The sequence below is a fragment of the Pseudorasbora parva genome, chromosome 5 (genome assembly GCF_024679245.1).
Source record: "Pseudorasbora parva isolate DD20220531a chromosome 5, ASM2467924v1, whole genome shotgun sequence".
Classification (NCBI taxonomy): domain Eukaryota; kingdom Metazoa; phylum Chordata; class Actinopteri; order Cypriniformes; family Gobionidae; genus Pseudorasbora; species Pseudorasbora parva.
In genome coordinates, this window is record NC_090176.1 from 37,351,892 (window position 1) to 37,370,587 (window position 18,696).

Genomic DNA, 18,696 nt, shown 5'->3' on the forward strand with positions numbered 1-18,696 from the left:
TGAGAATAATGTAATAATGTCGATGCTGGAAACGTAGCCTACTTAAAGTGTCCAAGAAAGGACTGTAGTGTTAATCAATTTGTAAGAATTCAAAACATTCTAGAATAAAATGTGCATTATTCGCCAAGTATCCAAAAACACACCGGGAATTTGTGGTTTCCAGGAGCCTGAGAGGACATAGCGCAAGTGAATAGACAGAAAAATTAAATAGTAAGTTTAAGAATAACATAAAAACATAAAAATTACTATATGCTACATAAATGAGGGATACACAGGAGGCTTATGTACGTATATGTACAGTATGCAATGTATATATAACTAAATAAATATGCATTTACATAAGTAGTCTATCTAATAATAACTATGCGTCGATTTTAATACTTCGGACACTGAGAAAGTCGACACCTTCTGAATCTGCTGCTGGCTGCTATTTAGCACAAATAATAAATACCCATATATATTATGAGATATTGTTGAAAAACTGCATAGAGTGGGGTGTACATGTTGCTGTCAGTGGGCAGCAAGGCCTCCAGCTCATCCCCGCCCCCAATGCAATGTTGACCAAAAACCAGCATGAACATTCGCTCAACTTATTAGCACACACTAAACTATAGCCCTTGACACAGCTTTAGTCCGAAAAAACTCCAACACAGCACTTACTGAACGGGATAAAGAGGTACGTTGGGCCGCGATACTAATTTATCGAAGATAAACGCGGACAGAAATAAGAATGTTACAAGTGTGTGAGGTTATAAGCGTGTCAGTTTTCCCGCTTTCTGCGCGAGCTAACTGTTAGCATCTTAAGGGGAAACAGAGCTAGCTGGAGTGCTAACAGGACTGACAATAACCCAGCCCTCTCACATCCGACAGACAGTAGGTAAAGATATCAGTATATTTTATTATGGAATTTAAAACATATCTGTTATATCGTGATATATTGTTGACGTGTATAACTCGGTCGTTAAAAAAAAGCAGACGCACGAGTTTTGGTAAAAGTTAGCGCGAGCAGTTCGTGTGAGAAGATAATTCAGTTCAGCCAGGCGTGTCTCTGTCTTTCGTCAGCATAAGCTAATCAGCTAACAAAGAGGCCAGGTATACATACATATTCCATCCATTGTCGTACCTGCCGTAGACATTATATTCCGTACGAACCGCATAATTTAACACCGTGATGTTTCCGTTCGTTTCTTCAGTCGCACGGCTGTTTTCGGAAGTCTGTCAGCCGCCGTGACTTCGGCCAGGATTTCCGGCTGCTTTTACATCTGCCCTTCTCTTGTTTTGTTTCCGTTTCTTCCATTTCCGTTTTAACTTTCCAGAATCAAAAGTCTTGATGTGTAGCTACCCCTGAAAGTTTCAGAAGTTTTAAAAAGTCGTCTTTTACGCCCAATTATGCGGTTATATTACGAAACCCAAAAGCATTCCAACATGGCAACTGCGTTTGTATGGATTCGCGCGTCGTCTTCCCACCCAGTCGCGGGTGGAAATTATATTAATATAATATTGCGTTTAACTCTGCACACTGAAATAATAAATGGAATTACCAAACAAATGGCACATTTAATAAATAAGTGCGTCTCTTTTGTTTTAATAAGAGTGCTAATGTAGGAAAAACGTCATGGTGGGCCTGTACTCTAGCAAAGCCTCGGCGTTGCGTGAGAGTTTATGAGACTTCAGAGACTTCTTTGACAAAATGAGTGCTTCAATCGGACCAGATTTTGATGTTTTTTTATACCTTAACTGTTCATTAAAATGTCAGACATAATGTAAAATCAACGTTTATTCATAACATTAGAAGTATGAGATAATTGGTAAGACATTTCAATAAGGTTTTATTTGTTATCTTTATAGTTACCATAAACTAGCAATGCCTAATACTTCTTAAACATTTATTAATCTGAGTTAATGTTAATGTTTGCTTATACATGTGTTAACTAACATGAACAAAAAGGAACAATAGTCATTTTATTAACTACTTTAACAAAGACTAATAAACACTGTAAATATTAGTTAATGCGTTAAGTTAACTAATAAGGCAACATTGTAAAGTGTTACTGATAATTGCACACTTTAGTTGCAAAAATATTTTGTCTTTTTTAAATTATATATATATATTTTTTGCTTCATAGTTGGACAAGGAGTTGTAGGGATGTCAAAAAGTGAGACAGAGGAGATGATTGAAATTGAGATTGATGGACGTGAGAAACAGGAGTGTTTAGAGGAAGGGTAAGTGATTCTCATCCTTATGTTAAATGTTTTGAGGAATAATCTCATTGAGTAACATGTATCTTGTGTCTGTGAAATTATCTGTTTTATGTGACCAAATGTCAGGATTGAAGAGCAAACCATCACAGCAGCTGAACTGATTACTCAGGACATTGACATCAACGAGCCGATCGGTAACCTGAAGAAGTTACTGGAGCCTCGCATTCAGGTCCCGCTGGATGGATATGACATTTGTCTGCAGGACATCCTAGTATGTGCTTCTGTATTAATGTAATCTTATTTGAGTGCACTCATTGTATTTATTGGCTAAGCGCTTCACTCCCTGTCTCTGCTTTATTTCTCATGTAGCTGCATCCTGATCACAGTCTGTTCGATCAAGGAGTGAAGACAGATGGCACAGTACAGCTCAGCGTGCAGATTGTCACGAAACAGGGTAACAGTTTACAATGATTTCGTATTGCAGTTGGACAAATCTGAACTTGTCAACATGGCCTTAAGACAAATAAAAATATTTGGTTAGTTGACCTGTCCTACTGTTTTAAACAGCACAGTGCTAATTCTTTTATAATTATGCATGCAGCTTTTATGAGCCCATATTGATTGAGATAGGATTATTTGAACTTTCACAAATTAAGTTGTTACACAAAGGACCATTTGTATTGAACTAGTGAAGGCTAAAATGTGATTAAAAAGTAAATAAAGTACTAAGGTAAATCTTAATGAAAAAAAATAATTCTTGTGGGTGTCTGGTCTGTTTTAGGTGAAGAGAAATTGAATATTCTGGAGATTGTGAAACCAGTGGAGACAGTTGAGGTGGTGATCGATCCAGACGCGGCTGCTGGCGAGGAAGCCCATCTGGTGGAGGATGGACATGTGATTGCAGTGGAGCGAGCTGCAATTCCTGATGAGACTTCAGAGCAGGTGACCCGCTGGGCGGCCGCATTGGAAGGCTATCGCAAGGAGCAGGTTCGATTGAACATTCCCTATGGTGAGTAGTTTGTTTGTCATTTTTTTATGGGTTAAAGCTGCACTATGTAACTTTTCCGCATGCTAGAGGGCGCCTATTCAAATCAAAGGCGTAGTTTGATGATGCCAAGTTTGAACGCAGAATCTTGGGACATGGGGTCTTCACTAGCCTGGATGGCAGCCGAACTTAGCCCCGCCCACAACATTTTTAGGTCGGGCAGTTCGGTCTGACCTCGCTCCATAGAGGAGTAATTATCTCAGAAAAGAAACTGTTCGGACCAATGAAATCATTAGGGCGGGCTTTAGACGATGATTGACAGATGATAAACAGTGATGTAACCATGCACATCATCAAAGGGGCTTGGAATATATTTGTTCAAATCTTAAACGGAGAGCTTGTTTGTATATGCATTCACCTTCACAATTTCTCTCAAAAATGATGATCATGTTGGGCAAGAACTCTTTGTATCATTAAATTCTTTTATTTTTTTCAACACTGGCAAAGATCGTTTATTCCAGCGCGTGTGCAGACAGGGTTGCCAAGTTTATACAACAAAACCCGCCAACTACTAGCCCTAAACAAAAGCTTCTCGGGGGGTTCTCCGGGAAAAAAATGGTGTTTGGGGGGTAAAATGTGTGTTATTTTGGCAAGGTTGCCTGCTAAAATTCGCACTCATTGGTCTATATATCACATAATAGTCGCTTCACCCACGGACATAGAAAACAACCTACGGAAAAAAAAAACGTGGACTTGGCAACACAGTGCAGTTGAGCTCTTTTGAGATTTGACAACTAACGTAATGCACTTCGTTGCTCTGATTGGTTGTAGGTCTATCCAATTGAGGTCTTTCCTGGTTCGTTTGAAACAAGCCCCATAATCACAGCCCAATGGAGCAGTTTTATATTTGACTAGAATTGAGTATGACCACGTCAGGCTAGGTCTTCACCTCACAAGCAGTGGAAAAGAATCGGGGTAGGACTCTATGAACTATGTTCATGGATGCGGTTATTAACGTTACTGTAGTATGTAACAGAGCAGGACAGAGTGTTGAAGCAGCTGAGCACGGCTGCTGGAGCGATTGTTGAACAACACACGGCTCGCAAGCACTGGGACTTTTATTATGATGGGACACAGCCAAAGGTGCCCTTTCTGCTTTTCCGGTCATGAGTATGAGGTAACGCAGCTCTGTTTATCATATTAGATACATTTAATTGTGTTTAAAATTATGTTATGATGTTACTCTATGCATTCGCTCAGCGGCTGCTGTGACACTTGTTGCACACTGCTAAGAGTACAGCGTTTCTGCCGAATTAAACCGGAAACAGGGGATAATGCAGATGTGATGCAATTGACAGGCAACTCCCTCAGATGCTATGCTCAGACGTCCCGGCTCCTTGGTTAAAATAGGAATTTCCTCACAATTTACGAATAGTTGGAAACATTTGGGATATTGTGAGGACTCACCTGAACAAAATATAGATCACTGGCCTAGTGATTTTTGGATATTTTATTGCAAAAATACTACACAAAAAAAAAGGATTTTCTAAAAGATTTAAGTTTAGTAAGGGTAATTATTTTTTTAAGTCTCCAAGTGTGGCAAAAATTATGCATGGGGATTAGTGGGCAAGATACCATGTCATGAGCTGGTGCACATGGAATTGTTTGTAACTGTCCGTGTGGCTCGGCTTGCAGAAATGCGTGACTTTGAGGCAAATGTATGTCTGTACTGGCATCTTCAGGGCTCAACTTTTTGGTTCAAAAAGTTAAGAGTACCAGCAAAAATTTTGGAGCGCCCACCAAAAAAATGAAGTAGCAGGCACCACAACTACAATGGTTTAAGAGGATAATTAATTCAATCACCCCCTGTTGTTTCAAAATATAAACTTGTTAAGTATAAACGCTTCGTCTGTTTGGGTACAGCGTCAGGCGAAAGTATAAATAAGGCTTTATTCTCACCAAGGCAGTATTTAGTAGGGCTAGGTATTAACACGAATTTCACAATTTGATTTAATTTCGATTCACAAGCTTGCAATTAAATTCGATCCAATATAGATTATTTACTTGGCAAATTTTCTCAAGGAATACAAATCTCATAAGTAATGCTGTAAAATATGGGAAATTGTAAACAAACACTTAAATTAGACTCAATGGGCCTCATTCATGAAACTTTTGTAAATATATGAGCAAATTCTGAGAAATTTGTGCTTAAAATGGACCTTTAAGAAAACTCCTCCGTATTCACAGATGCTTCGTATACCATGGATTTGCTAGTTAAACTTGTGTATATTTTTGAATTCCAAATGTTCATTAATAGGGTGCATGTGCACACTCATTCATAATTAGCATAATCCCGCCCATGTGTTACAAATGCAAATGAAGTGTCCAGGAACGCTGTGGAATGTTCTGGATTTCTTTCTCCAGTATGTTGCATAAATGTTGAAGAATCTAATTGGCCATATGCCTTGCAATAAATATTCAATAATTATGTGTTCACCAAAGCATTTTAGCCAGCTAAAAACGGCTGTTGCTCTTCTGAAAATGGCCAGCTGGTGGGGCTTGAAAGCACTTTGCAAGGTCAGCGTTTTTCCAACTGAGATAATTTGGTTGCTATGATACAGAATATCCATGCAGGGCTCACATTAAAGGGTTACTTCAGCAATTAGCATATTGCTTTGTATCAGTAGAAACCCTGGTGTATATTCAGATGATTGTGCCCTTGAGCCTTGTGCAGCTGCAGGCATTCATGTAAACGGAGCAATGCTGAGCAATGTGTAAGTGTTTTAACTTCTCAAAATAATTTCTATGAAAGTTAAGCTTCCAAAGGCATGAACTAAAAATGCGCCAGACTGAACACATGTTGTGAACGTATATGCCACGAGTGTGGTCGCGATTTCCTCAGCTCTCATACTAGAGCTCAGAATCATGACAGTAAATGTCATCTGACTCCTGTGCTGTGACACTCGCACGGTGACTCACTCATTATATTGAACAGACACGTTCAGTTTTTAATTGTAGTGTCTGTTCTCTAACTCAGTCACAGTAATCCAGTAGCGGTGGCTTTGAGAATGGCCTCAAAGGGCAGTGAAGCATTCTGGGAATTGTTGTCTTTCATCCCCATGAGACAAAAATACATTATCTGTCTTTTCTCAGTCTAGAAGGAACCAAATTCAAAAATAATTTCACATTTCTACTACATTAATGACCCAGTTTAAATACAGATTCATTTTCCCAGCGCTGAAGTACCCCTTTAAGCATGTTCATGTGCTTGTCCTTCGGACAAGTAAATCGGTCATTCACTTGTCCAAGTAAAAAAATTGCTTGTCCGGAAAAGTTCGATTTATGTGTGTGTGTGTGTTGTAAATATAACTTATTCTGAAGCAATATTCTCACCAGTGTTCAATCAGCTTCGACATATTTTAAATCTGCATAATTGTGGTATTTTACCTTTTATAAAGGGCATTTTCCCCCTAATCTTATTAAATATAAGCTATGCTTCAGGTTTCATATTATATTCTTAAATTTGATCTATACATTAAATTAAAATAAGACACTATAGGGCTGTTACCAATCAAATTAAGCCATTTACACTGAAAATTACAACTGCATCAAATAATATGAGATTTGTATTTTTGAATAAACAAAATAAATGTTGAAAAATATATTAAACTAAACCGTCAGTAGGTGGCAGCAGAATAAGCGCTGCCTATTACCCAACGTTAAACAAAGGAAGAAAATAGTGCATCAAAATGCAATGTCATCAGTTTGCCTAAATTAGAACACAGACCATTCAAATGTTTTACACAGCATTTACACGTGATAGGGAGCAGGTGTAAATGTATTTCGTACCAACTAACTTTTTGAAATACGAACATTTTCGTGAATCAGAAAATTGACGTCAGAGCAGCTTTACAAACGATTTACACAAATTCTTTCTCCTCATGTTTCATGAATTGGGCCCAAGGATGTTTTAAAATAAAATAAAAATAAAGTTATAATATTAACTTTTCAATTACATAATCATATTTCTACTCCAAGAGAAGATGCATGTGCGCTCTTCCGCTTCTCTTGCGCTGAGCTGAGCTAGAGCGAGCTTACGCCACAGTGCCAAAACGGTATTTATGTTTTTGAATTTTGTAATAAAATAGATGTATGTAAATCTGAAATCTAAGACTTTGCTCCATATCAATAGTAACAAAGCACAGCGATTAATTGGATGGGAGGCGCTACAATGTTATTCGTAGATTTTTGAATATATTCAAATACATTGCTAGATATTTGATATCCGTTCGAATTTGATTTTTTTTTTTTTTATGAGAGCCCTAGCCTTAACCCATCTTCAGTGCTTTAACTGAGGGAAGGAGGTTTTCCCAAAATCTCGCAATACATGGCCCCGGTCATCCTCTCCTTAATACAGTGCTGTCCCATGTGCAGAAAAACACCCCCAACGCAAGATGCTACCACCCCCATGCTTCACAGTAGGGATGGTGTTCTTAGGATGGTACTCATCATTCTTCTTCCTCCAAATAGTGGAATTATGTTTAGTGGAATTAGTGGAATTATGACCAAAAAGTTCTATTTTGGTCTCATCTGACCACATGAATTTCTCCCATGACTCCTCTGGATCATCCAAATGGTCATTAGCAAACTTAAGACGGGCCTGGATATGTGCTGGTTTAAGCAGGGGAACCTTCTGTGCCATGCATGATTTCAAACTAGGGCTGGGCGATATGGCCAAAATTTCATATCCCGATATAGCTCATTTGATATCCCGATAACGATATACATAACGATATAGCAATTTTTCTGTTAATTCAGTTTATGAATAGTCTATACAAAATTGCAATGTGGAAATGCAGTTTAAAATGATATACAAAACAAATAAAGGTAGTATGGACTACATTTTTATTTTATTTAGAACCTTTTTTTCAAGCAAGACTGTTGGTAAAGTTAACACCTGCCTAGGGATGGTTGACCGTATCAACGTTAACCGATCAAAGTTGTCGGTTAAAAAAAAAAAAAAGTGATCTCTAAATTAGGCTATTATACAGTGGACTAAACGCTACTACAATTAGCCATCTCATTCCAAAATCTTTTTGTGTGAAGTGAACATATCCCTCGCACTCAATTTTTCATAACTCGCCTGTTTGTACTTAATAAACCAATAAAAACATTTGACGCGAGGTCACAGCGTTTGGGTTTCCGCGCTCACAAGGTTTGCAAAAAGTAAACAGGCTACACTCGAGGTTAGAGCCGGGGCAGACAACAGTATGAAGCGTCATTCCGCATAAGATGGGCTTACTTTTGGAAATATATTAAATCTACATTTCAGTGGTAACACATAAGGTGTTGATCGTCTTTCTTTATTATTGTTAGAACTACCTCGAACTAAAGCGGCATCTCTTCGGAGCTGTCATTTTCTTAAATGAGCCGCGGCAATGTTTCAAATGAGCTTCTTATGCTAGACAAATGCCTTTATTTTCAACGCGATCACCTTGTACCCAAACCATTTCGAAACGGGACTCGTGTTTTGCGCTGTGGGGGATTTAAAAAAAGTGACGTGAGTGGAAGGGAGGCGGCAGCGCTAGGACAGTGTGTGTGTGTGTGTGTGTGAGAGAGAGAGAGAGAGAGAGAGAGAGAGAGAGAGAGAGAGAGGGAGCGTGGCTCGCGGCTGTTATTTCAAATAGCGCAGCATATTTTAAACTAATCGGTTAACCGGTTTCAACCGGCTAATGAGGCTCGGTGGTCGGTCAAGAAAATGTCATTAAAATATTTCAATATATGGCTATGGTGTGCCACGCGTAACAGCCCGTTGCAGCGTCTGTGTCTGAAGTTTGTTTTGAGCGCTTATGCCACCACTCTGGCATAATTACTCTGAGAATTACCCTGATCTGAACCGCGTCTACTACCGTCTACCTCCATGTTTGTTTATGTATTGCAGCGTGCATGGGCATGCCGTGGCCTAAGGTGCATCTTGACATAAAATTCTGCCGTAAACGCCTTATCGTGGCGTAAGCAATAGAGCCTTATATAAAACGATAGACATTTTCTATCGTCCAGACGATATATTTCGTCATATCGCCCAGCCCTATTTCAAACCATGAAGTCCTAGTGTTTTACCAACAGTAATCTTGGAAACGGTGGTCCCAGCTCTTTTCAGGTAATTGAGCAGCTCCTCCTGTGTAGTTCCGGGCTGATTTCTCACTTTTCTTAGGATCATTGAGACCCCACGAGGTGAGATCTTGCATGGAGCCCCAGTCCAAGGGAGATTGACAGTCATGTTTAGCTTCTTCCATTTTCTAATGATTGCTCCAACAGTGGACCTTTTTTCACCAAGCTGCTTGGCAATTTCCCCATAGCCCTTTCCAGCCTTGTGGAGGTGTACAATTTTGTCTCTAGTGTCTTTGGACAGCTCTTTGGTCTTGGCCATGTTAGTAGTTGGATTCTTACTGATTGTATGGGGTGGACAGGTGTCTTCATGCAGCTAACGACCTTAAACCGGTGCATCTAATTTAGGATAATAAATGGAGTGGAGGTGGACATTTTAAAGGCAGACTAACAGGTCTTTGGTCAGAATTCTAGCTGATAGACAGGTGTTCAAATACTTATTTGCAGCTGTATCATACAAATAAATAGTTAAAAAAATCATAAATTGTGATTTCTGGATATTTTTTTTTTTTAGATTATGTCTCTCATAATGAGATCATGTCTCTGGATTATGTCTCTGGACATGCACCTACGATGACAATTGCAGACCCCTCCATGATATCCAAGTGGGAGAACTTGCAAAATAGCAGGGTGTTCAAATACTTATTTTCCTCACTGTAGTTTTCAAGGGAGCATGTGAACTCTTTTAAAGTTATCTAAACATCTCTGAAACCCAACCCAAACCACACACACATCTATTTAAACTGCCGTGTTATCAAGGTGTTTAGAGTTTTTTTTACTGTGCTGTGCCCATCATCCGTTATTTCCACCACTTAATCAAGCCAGTGTTCTTTAATACATGATGATGTTTTATTTCACGTCTTTGCGTTTCACATTGCCTCTTATATTGAGCTATTTGGACCGCAAACATGACCCGCTGACGCTTGCATTTGACATCATTCTCTCTATGAAACCGGAAGACGCTCGCAGCTTAGAAGGAACATTGAATGCAATGTATTGTCATTGTCAGATCATTGCATTTTTACACCTTTAGTCCATAGCAGAGTATAGCCATCTGATGAGCTTTGTTTGTTTTTATGTCAGACCCGGTGCAGTGGACAGCAGATCAGGTAATCCATTGGGCAGTTTGGGTTATGAAGGAGTTCGGCATTGAGGAAATGGAGGTGGGTGGCATTCATATCCCTGGCCGCCAGCTCTGTGCTTTTAGCCAGGAGGAGTTCCTCCAGAGAGTGCCCAGCGGAGAGATCCTGTGGAGCCACCTGGAGCTTCTACGCAAGTGTAAGTTTCACAAAAGAGGAAAGAGAGTGTGTGTGGTGTGTATTCTTAGATGCAATCACAATATTTTTAGCCAATTTTCAATCTTTGTAATGCTCTGTGCAGATGTACTTGCGAGTCAGGATCAGGGTCAGGAAGCAACAGTCACCATTGATCAACGTGAGTATCAGTAGATCCTGAATCTTCAACAAAAGCTTTTTTTGAGTACCTTCTTGAATAACACTTTATATAACCTGCACATGACTGTTGCTTGAAGGGCAGTTTTGTGTCTCCAGGCAACACTTAAGCTTTTCAATGAAAGGAGCATGTGTTGGTCTTCTGGGTAACAGTTTCTTGATATTCTCCAGCTGTGCAGATCATTCCTGCCCCAGTGCAGCAGACAACGCCCACAGCCATTAAGGTGATGAAGCACAACAAAACACCCCGAGCCCCCCGGATCTCAGGAGAGGAGCGTAGCTCCCCAGGCAACCGCACAGGTACATACAAACAATATGTAAAAGCTCAGCTTTATAAACATTATTATGTGTATTTGAAGTAAATGAATGTAAATGGTGTAAATGCTGTTTTTATAAATACATCATTTTTTCAGGATAGTACATTTATATATGAAATATTACACAATGTCATCTAATATACCGGTACTGATGATTACGTTATCTTATCTTTGAAATTCCACTCATAATGTTCACTACTGCTCAAATTGTGAGGTCTGTATAATGATACAAAAATAAATAAATCATACTTTTATTCAATAAGGACATCTTAAAATGGTCAAAAATGACAGTTCTTTTTACATTGTCACATTGAAAGACTTTTTACATTTGTTATAGAAAAAAATATATTTTAAAGAAATGCTGTTCTTTTAAACTTACGATTCTTCATTTAAAAAAATCCTGAAAAATGTTTTATAAATATTTTATATTAACTTTTTTAAAATGTACAACATTTAAAAGTTATTTTAAATTTTAATATTTCAATTTATTTTTCATTGCATTACATTTGTTTGCATTAGTGACCTCTTTAACCCCTTAAGTGTCACCCCCCTTTTTTAAAATATACATGAAAATTCACTATCCAAACTTAAATGGTTGCAATTCAAGAATGCTTTGGAATATAGACCAGGGATGGAAATTAACTTTTTTGTCCAACGGCCACTGTGGCTGGTGGATTTCAAAATCTACCAGCCACTCAATGTTTTAACCAGCCACTTTCTTGTTTTTAACCGACAATGTGTAACTGCATGTGAAAAATTAATACTACATGCTCTACAATACTTAAGCAGTTTATTTAATCTCAAGTCTCAATGAAATACTGACATTTTTTCTTTCTCTCTTATACACACACAAACCATGAACTGAGACACATTTCATTAAATGATTAGGGATCTGTGCGCTCTTTTTTTTTTTTTTTTTTTTTACCTGGATGTGGCATTTGGATGATTTGTGGTCTTTTATTGCTTCCAGTTTTAGGTTTTTAGTACCAACAATGAAACTGTTAGTTTTGGCATCTTCTGAAGCGTGTTGATGACATACCGAGCAGAACATTGTCAGTAGGGATGCACTGAAATAAAAATTATTGGCTGAAACCGAAACACTAAAAGAAATTATGCCAATTATCCATTGCATTTATGGCTAATGCTGTGACTGTGTAACTGTACTAAAAATCAAGGCATTGCAATTGCATAAATTAATATTAAAGTTTCTAATAGTAAATCAATTACAAATTATGCAAATATTTATTTGGCACATTGCAACAACCAACAGTATAAAATAAAATTCAAACTAAAATGTTTAACTTGACCTCACTCATGTGTACATTAAATAATAATGCACAGGTCTACTGGCCTGCAGAAAGGTACAGAAATTGAAAAAAAAAGTAATCAAATGTAAAATAACTGCATATTTAACTGTTTAAATTAAAGAATAATCCTTATTAAACTTACAAAAGCTATTCAATCAAGAGCATTGAGTGATGTCCTTATCTTTTGTTTGACATTTAACAGAGCAGTAAAGGCTACTGCCCCTTTAAGACCTAATATAGGGATATGCGTCGTCTTTCTCGACTGTATACAGTTCACTTAAGGCATATTCAGACTATGTCTGCTTGGATACTCATCAAGATTGACATGTTGAAATACTTCTTGTGTGAGTTTGTCCATTTAAGTGCAAGACTTGAAAGATAACTCAATATTTGCACAATGCGAGACGTGTGCACGCTTTCGGATGATGCACAGTGATGGATCTTCTCTCAGCGTGCACAAGTTCGTATTCGCGTCTTCTGGTACTACATCCGGGTAATGACGGCGAAAACGATAGGGATGTGCATTTCAAGCAAAAATAATATTCGAAAATCGCACCCCTCCCCCGCACGCACGCAAACTGGCATAGAAGCCTTTGGTCAATTAAACGCCGGGTCTCTGATAGTGGCGTGGTCAGCACAAACAAATAAAGACCGGGGGAAAATGTGTGTATAATCTCCTAAATGCCTTTCATTTAATGTGCACTCAAGTTCATCGTGTAGGCTACAGTCGGGTTGTGCCGTGAAGGCTGACCAACATCACGCAATCATCCTGATGCCAGGCCCGTTCTTGCGAGTGCGACACACACTAATTCTATATAGTCTCTTCTATAGTTAACCTAAAAACTTTGTAGGGATGGCTCTGTAAATTAAATTGAGAATATAACTGATGCATTTATGCCATTTTAAATAGGCTAAATGATGAGAGATGAGATCTGTGAAAATACCGTGTCAGGCAGGCTACACAAATATTGATCTTCTCGTCTTTTTTTATACGTCTTAAACACTATTCGCACGGGATAAGTATTATCTAGGGACCTCTGTGATTTAGAAATTACTCCCCCACATCTGAGTTTTGCGTGGTGCGCATTCGCACGGGATAAGCCTGTGATTTTACTCGAATTTACTGACTTATTACCCGGATATGATGTCAAGACTTCATTATAGATATAGCTGTATGAAATCATTAAACAGGCATCGATTTCGTTTTGATTATTTTATAGTAATAAATAAACATAATTTCGTTTTTTATTTATTACGCAAAACTCAGATGTGGGGAATTAGCCTAATTTCAGAGGTCCCTAGATAATACTAATCCCGTGCGAATAGTGCTATAGCCTACTCTGCATTTAACTTAAAAAATATTTTATTTTGTACACAGAACAAACAGAATAGAATAGGCTTCAAAATAAACTATGTTGATGAAATATTGTAAAGTGGTCATGAACTAGCTAGGCTACACGAACGACCGTTAATAAAAATAGGCAAAATCAAAAATGAATAGGCCCTATCTCCGAGAAAAGTGCGTCAACCTATTGGAAGCACGGGTGAGTATTAGTTTGGTCAGAAAAATAACTAAATTATAGTTAAAAAAAACTTAGTTAAAAAAATTATGTAAAGCGACATATAAAGTGCATAAACTCTTCTTAAGTGGAAGGAAGCTTTTTTCCCTCACGTGCAACGATAGCCTATAGAAAGCGCTGAGTCATTAATTGGGTTAAAAAAATAACGAAATTATATATATTTTTTAATAGAAAATAATATTTATGTAAAGAAATATATTAAATTTAAAAGTGCTTAAAAGTACACTACTCTTAATGGAAGAAAGCTTTTTCTCTCACGTGCAACCTAAAGCACTGAGTAGGCTAATTAGTTGGGTTAGTAAAATAACGAAATTACAGTTTAAGGATAAAAAATATTTATGTAAAGAGATATAGTAAAATAAAAAGTGTTTAAAAGTGCACAACTATTCTCAAGTGGAAGGAACCTTTTTCCCTCATGCGCAATATAGAAAGCGCAGATGGATCATTAGTTGGGTTGGAAAAATAACGAGATCAGTTTTTTAAAGTAGACAATAATATTTATGTAAAGAGATGGCCTATATTAAAATAAAAAGTGCTTAAAAATAGGCTATACAACTCTTAAGTGGAAGAAGGCTTTTTTCCCCTCACGTGCAACCAGGCTGTAGAAAGCTGAGTGGTTCGGCTAAAATAACCTCACGTGCAACCTATAAAAAATTAAGCGAGGAATAAGCATTTTACATTTTTCTCAATGCTTGTTACCGATTAGTCTACAGTAATTCTGACCGAAATTGCTTTGTCGACTTTCTAGCTTGTTGTTGTATAAATGGTGATATGTTTGCATGTTTCGGAAAAAAAGAAAAAAAAAAGAAAAAAAATCAATGATAGATATCTGTCCACTGGAACGTTATCGCTTTTATTCGCTATTAATTTAAAACGGTTTAAAGGCTACATATATGAAGAAAGAGAGGGAGAGAGACCAATGGTGACTGTTTAATTCATTATGGTATAGTTAACAATTAATTCACTGTAATGTGGATAAACGCGCTGTCCATGAATCTGTCGTCAGTGCCATTTTTTCAACTATCCCTAACTGACTGTGCAGCTCCCATGGTCATCAAAAAGTTTCTCCAGTCTGACAGTGATCGTCTTTCTAGACGGGACAGTAAACTCGGGTTCTACAAACTCCATCAGACTTCTAAAACCCTCTCCTTCTACAAAGCTGATCGGAAGCATATCTTTAGCGATCATCTTCGTGATGAGGGCCGTTGTTTGCTCTGCCCGTCTAGCATCCGACTTGGTTGATCGGATCATAAAACTAGCCACTGATTGCTGCTGACCTGTGGATGGACCTGCTGGGTATTTTGCTCTCAGATGACTGTGCATTGTAGTGGTTGACCTATGATAAGCAAGCATCGCATGGCAGAGTTTGCACTGCACTTCTTTTTCATTAATTTTATTATAAGAATTCCACACAGAACTCTTATTCGACATCGTGACTCCACGTAGTGTGCATGATGATGTATTATTTTTTTGTTGTGTGAAAATTGATTGACAGCTTTTATGTGCGGATTTGACAGCGCGCGCCACCCGCTGGTTACATTAACACGTCACCACCGCATCAGCGCAGCAAACCTGGATTTTTTTTAGACGACAATCGCACAGCCTATTCGATATTCTATAGTTAAATCAACTAATCGAATATTCGAAAATCGTGACTCATCCCTAGAAAACGACTGGTCATATTCGGACATACGGCCCCACTCGCATGCATTGAACAAAGTTTATAACGACGGGATACAGTATGCTATTTATATTCACCCGCCACAGTGGCCGGTAGGTGAAGCGAGTTTACCCGCCACAGCTCAAAATCACCCGCATTTGGCTGGTGGCGGGTGCTAATTTCCATCCCTGATATAGACATAAGTTTGATCTCATTTTAAAGAAGACAGTCAGCAGAGTATTGCTCAAGTGAAATCACTTCAAAAAATTTAAGTTTAAAAAAGTTATGGAAGTTTAAATGTACTGTAAATCAAATATACTGTACTAGATATTTAATATTTAATATAAAATATATATGTTACAAAATAATGTGGACTCTAAAATTACTATCATATCAAAACCATATGTCTAATCAATTTGTGTTCCAAATTTGAAGTTGATATCACAAAAATTGAAGTTCCCATGAGATTTTGTTTAGGCGTTGTACCACAAATAGCCACCGGGTGTCATTGAAATTCCATTGATTTTTTTAAATGCAATTTCCTGTGTCAAATGTATATATTTTTGTGTAAATATCACAAAACAGTTTGCAGATATAGAACCGTGAGACTAAGACCTTTCCGACGATATGCGTTTTGTCAAGATTAGAAAAGGTTTTTATTATAAATTAAATAAATGTTAAATAAATATGAAACATGACAACGCTACTTGGGGAGGAGCCCGCTAGAATAATTTAGAGCACCGTTCGTTTCCATGGTAACGCAACGTCCGATTTCAAATCGGTTTGCACAGGATGAATCTTGAGTTCGTAAGCTTTCGATTGATATATAGTTTGTCAACATTAGATCAGGATAAATATAGGATATATTGTTTTAAACATGCAGTGGCAAATGGGCCCACCGGTGGGCCAGTGACACTTAAGGGGTTAAAAAACATTTTAAAAAATCATGCTGACCCCAAACAATTCAATAGTAGTTTACACATTGATGATTTTCTAATAATCTAATGCCTTTCTTTCTTTCTTTCTCTGTTTATTTTTTATAAATTGACTTTCCTTTAATGGACAATGTTGGAGAATAATGCTTTAAGCAGTAAGACTTGAAGCAGTTTTTCTATAACCCCTTTAGCTGTTCTATATTCACTGTAAACCATGACTTCACTGGGCTTTTTACTTAATATAAAACCATTTATTTTAATATTTATCACAAGTGTATGTTTGCAGAGTAGTTTATAACAGCTTCGAACACTGCTCAATCAATCAGAATCAAGGACTGGAACTATCCATTTTATAAAAACATTCTCCTTTTACTGTTATTCCATATGTAACATCCTGTGGTATATGATCAATTCAAATCACAAATCAAGTTATTAATTATTGTGTTGTGTGACTTCGTAGGTAATAATGGTCAGATTCAGCTGTGGCAGTTTCTCCTGGAGCTGCTGACAGATAAGGACTCTCGAGACTGCATTTCCTGGGTGGGAGAGGAAGGCGAGTTCAAACTCAATCAGCCTGAGCTGGTAGCTCAGAAATGGGGCCAGCGCAAGAACAAGCCCACCATGAACTACGAGAAACTGAGCAGAGCACTCAGGTGTGTATCTTTCTTTCTTCTTTAGTTTAGGTGATTTTGGAGAGATGCAACTAGTAATCAACAATATTGTTTTAGATAATATAAAACTTCAACAAGAACATTGTCCATCAATCTTGTCTCCTGTCTACAGGTACTACTATGACGGAGACATGATCAGCAAAGTGCAGGGAAAGCGCTTTGTCTACAAGTTTGTGTGTGACCTGAGGACTCTGATTGGATACAGCGCTGCAGAGCTCAACAACCTGGTGACGGAGTGCGAACAGAAGAAACTCGCCCGAGTGCAGCTGCATGGCCTCGGCCAGCCCGTCAACACAGTCACGCTGGCCACCGCCTCGGGGCAGCCCGTCACCACAGTCACTCTGGCTGCAGCAGCGTTAGAGAAAGACAGTTGAGGAGGGAGTGACTTGCCAGGAGACAGGAGACAAGTTTAAGATGGGAGGAAATCGGGTTCAACATTTGACTTTGGGCAGGGAGGGAGACAGCGGGTTTGTAAGCAGATGTGCGCTTTGTTACGAGTGTGTGTGTGTGTGTGTGTCCTTAAAATGTTTAGAGAGCGAATGTGTATGTTTGTGTGAGAGATGAGATGATCATGTATGAGCTTTCAGTTTTTGTATGCTTGGTCTCTGACTGCAGGGTAGCATTGGCTATATTTCCATTGTATATACTCTATGTTTTTGATAGCCATGTGGGCAGTGTATTTTGATATTTTCCATTTGTAAAGGATCTTTTTATTTTTTATTTTTGAGTGTCCAATTTCCTCAAGATGAGGTACTTTTTACTGTCCAACAGAGGGCAATAAAGAGACAGTTGGTTTTTGAATTGCTTGAGTCTTGCATAATGCAGTAGATAATAAAACTCATTTTTTCTCATCTTTTGCACCAAACACCACATCACAAGCAGTTTATATGTACATTCAAAACTTTATTCATGGGTTACAGTGTTGTAGAAAGCTTTTCCCCTTCTAAGCCAATGATTTGAAGAGATACTGAAGGAAAATGTCACAGAAAGAGCTTTCTCTGCTCCCCACTGACCACTCACCTCAAGAGTATCCACAAATCAGCACAACACCAGATTTTAGAGCTAAGGTAATTCTATACAGGAACATAATGAGCAGTGTACACTGTGACGTAACTGCACAATGTTTGAATCGTTTAATGGCAGTCTCATACAATGCATTTTACAACAGTTCACAATTTACCTTCAACATGGCACTTTCAAAATAACTTAAAAGGTCATTTCAAAAGACTCCATAGCATGAACTCATTATATCTACCCGTCCGTTCCTACCTGCTCTGGCCTATAAGGTGCTATGACATACTTCAGTGAAACCATTAAAGAAAGGAGGTGAAGTGTTTCTGTCCCAACGTGTTCGTGAATATCACAGACACTGGGGGAGTACAAAGAGGGGAGTGGGACAAAAATCACACAATCAAAAAAA

The 18,696-nt window shown here is 38.1% G+C and overlaps 1 protein-coding gene across 5 annotated transcripts; it reads left to right on the forward strand.

Moving 5' to 3' along the window:
• Nucleotides 1-3: 3 nt before the first annotated feature.
• gabpa (GA binding protein transcription factor subunit alpha) lies at nt 4-18,077 on the forward strand. 5 transcript variants are annotated; one of them, XM_067444195.1, is made up of 10 exons: nt 4-1,808; nt 2,127-2,223; nt 2,329-2,473; nt 2,572-2,656; nt 2,984-3,211; nt 10,439-10,633; nt 10,736-10,789; nt 10,978-11,106; nt 17,066-17,258; nt 17,389-18,077. In XM_067444195.1, the coding sequence occupies exons 2-10, from the start codon at nt 2,147-2,149 to the stop codon at nt 17,648-17,650; spliced, it is 1,368 nt and encodes a 455-aa protein (XP_067300296.1). In that variant the 5' UTR covers nt 4-1,808; nt 2,127-2,146; the 3' UTR covers nt 17,651-18,077. The 5 variants fall into 5 exon arrangements, with proteins under 5 accessions (XP_067300296.1, XP_067300299.1, XP_067300300.1 ...); XM_067444198.1 differs by having other exon boundaries at nt 4-1,092; XM_067444199.1 differs by having other exon boundaries at nt 4-877.
• The last annotated feature ends 619 nt before the right edge of the window (nt 18,078-18,696 follow it).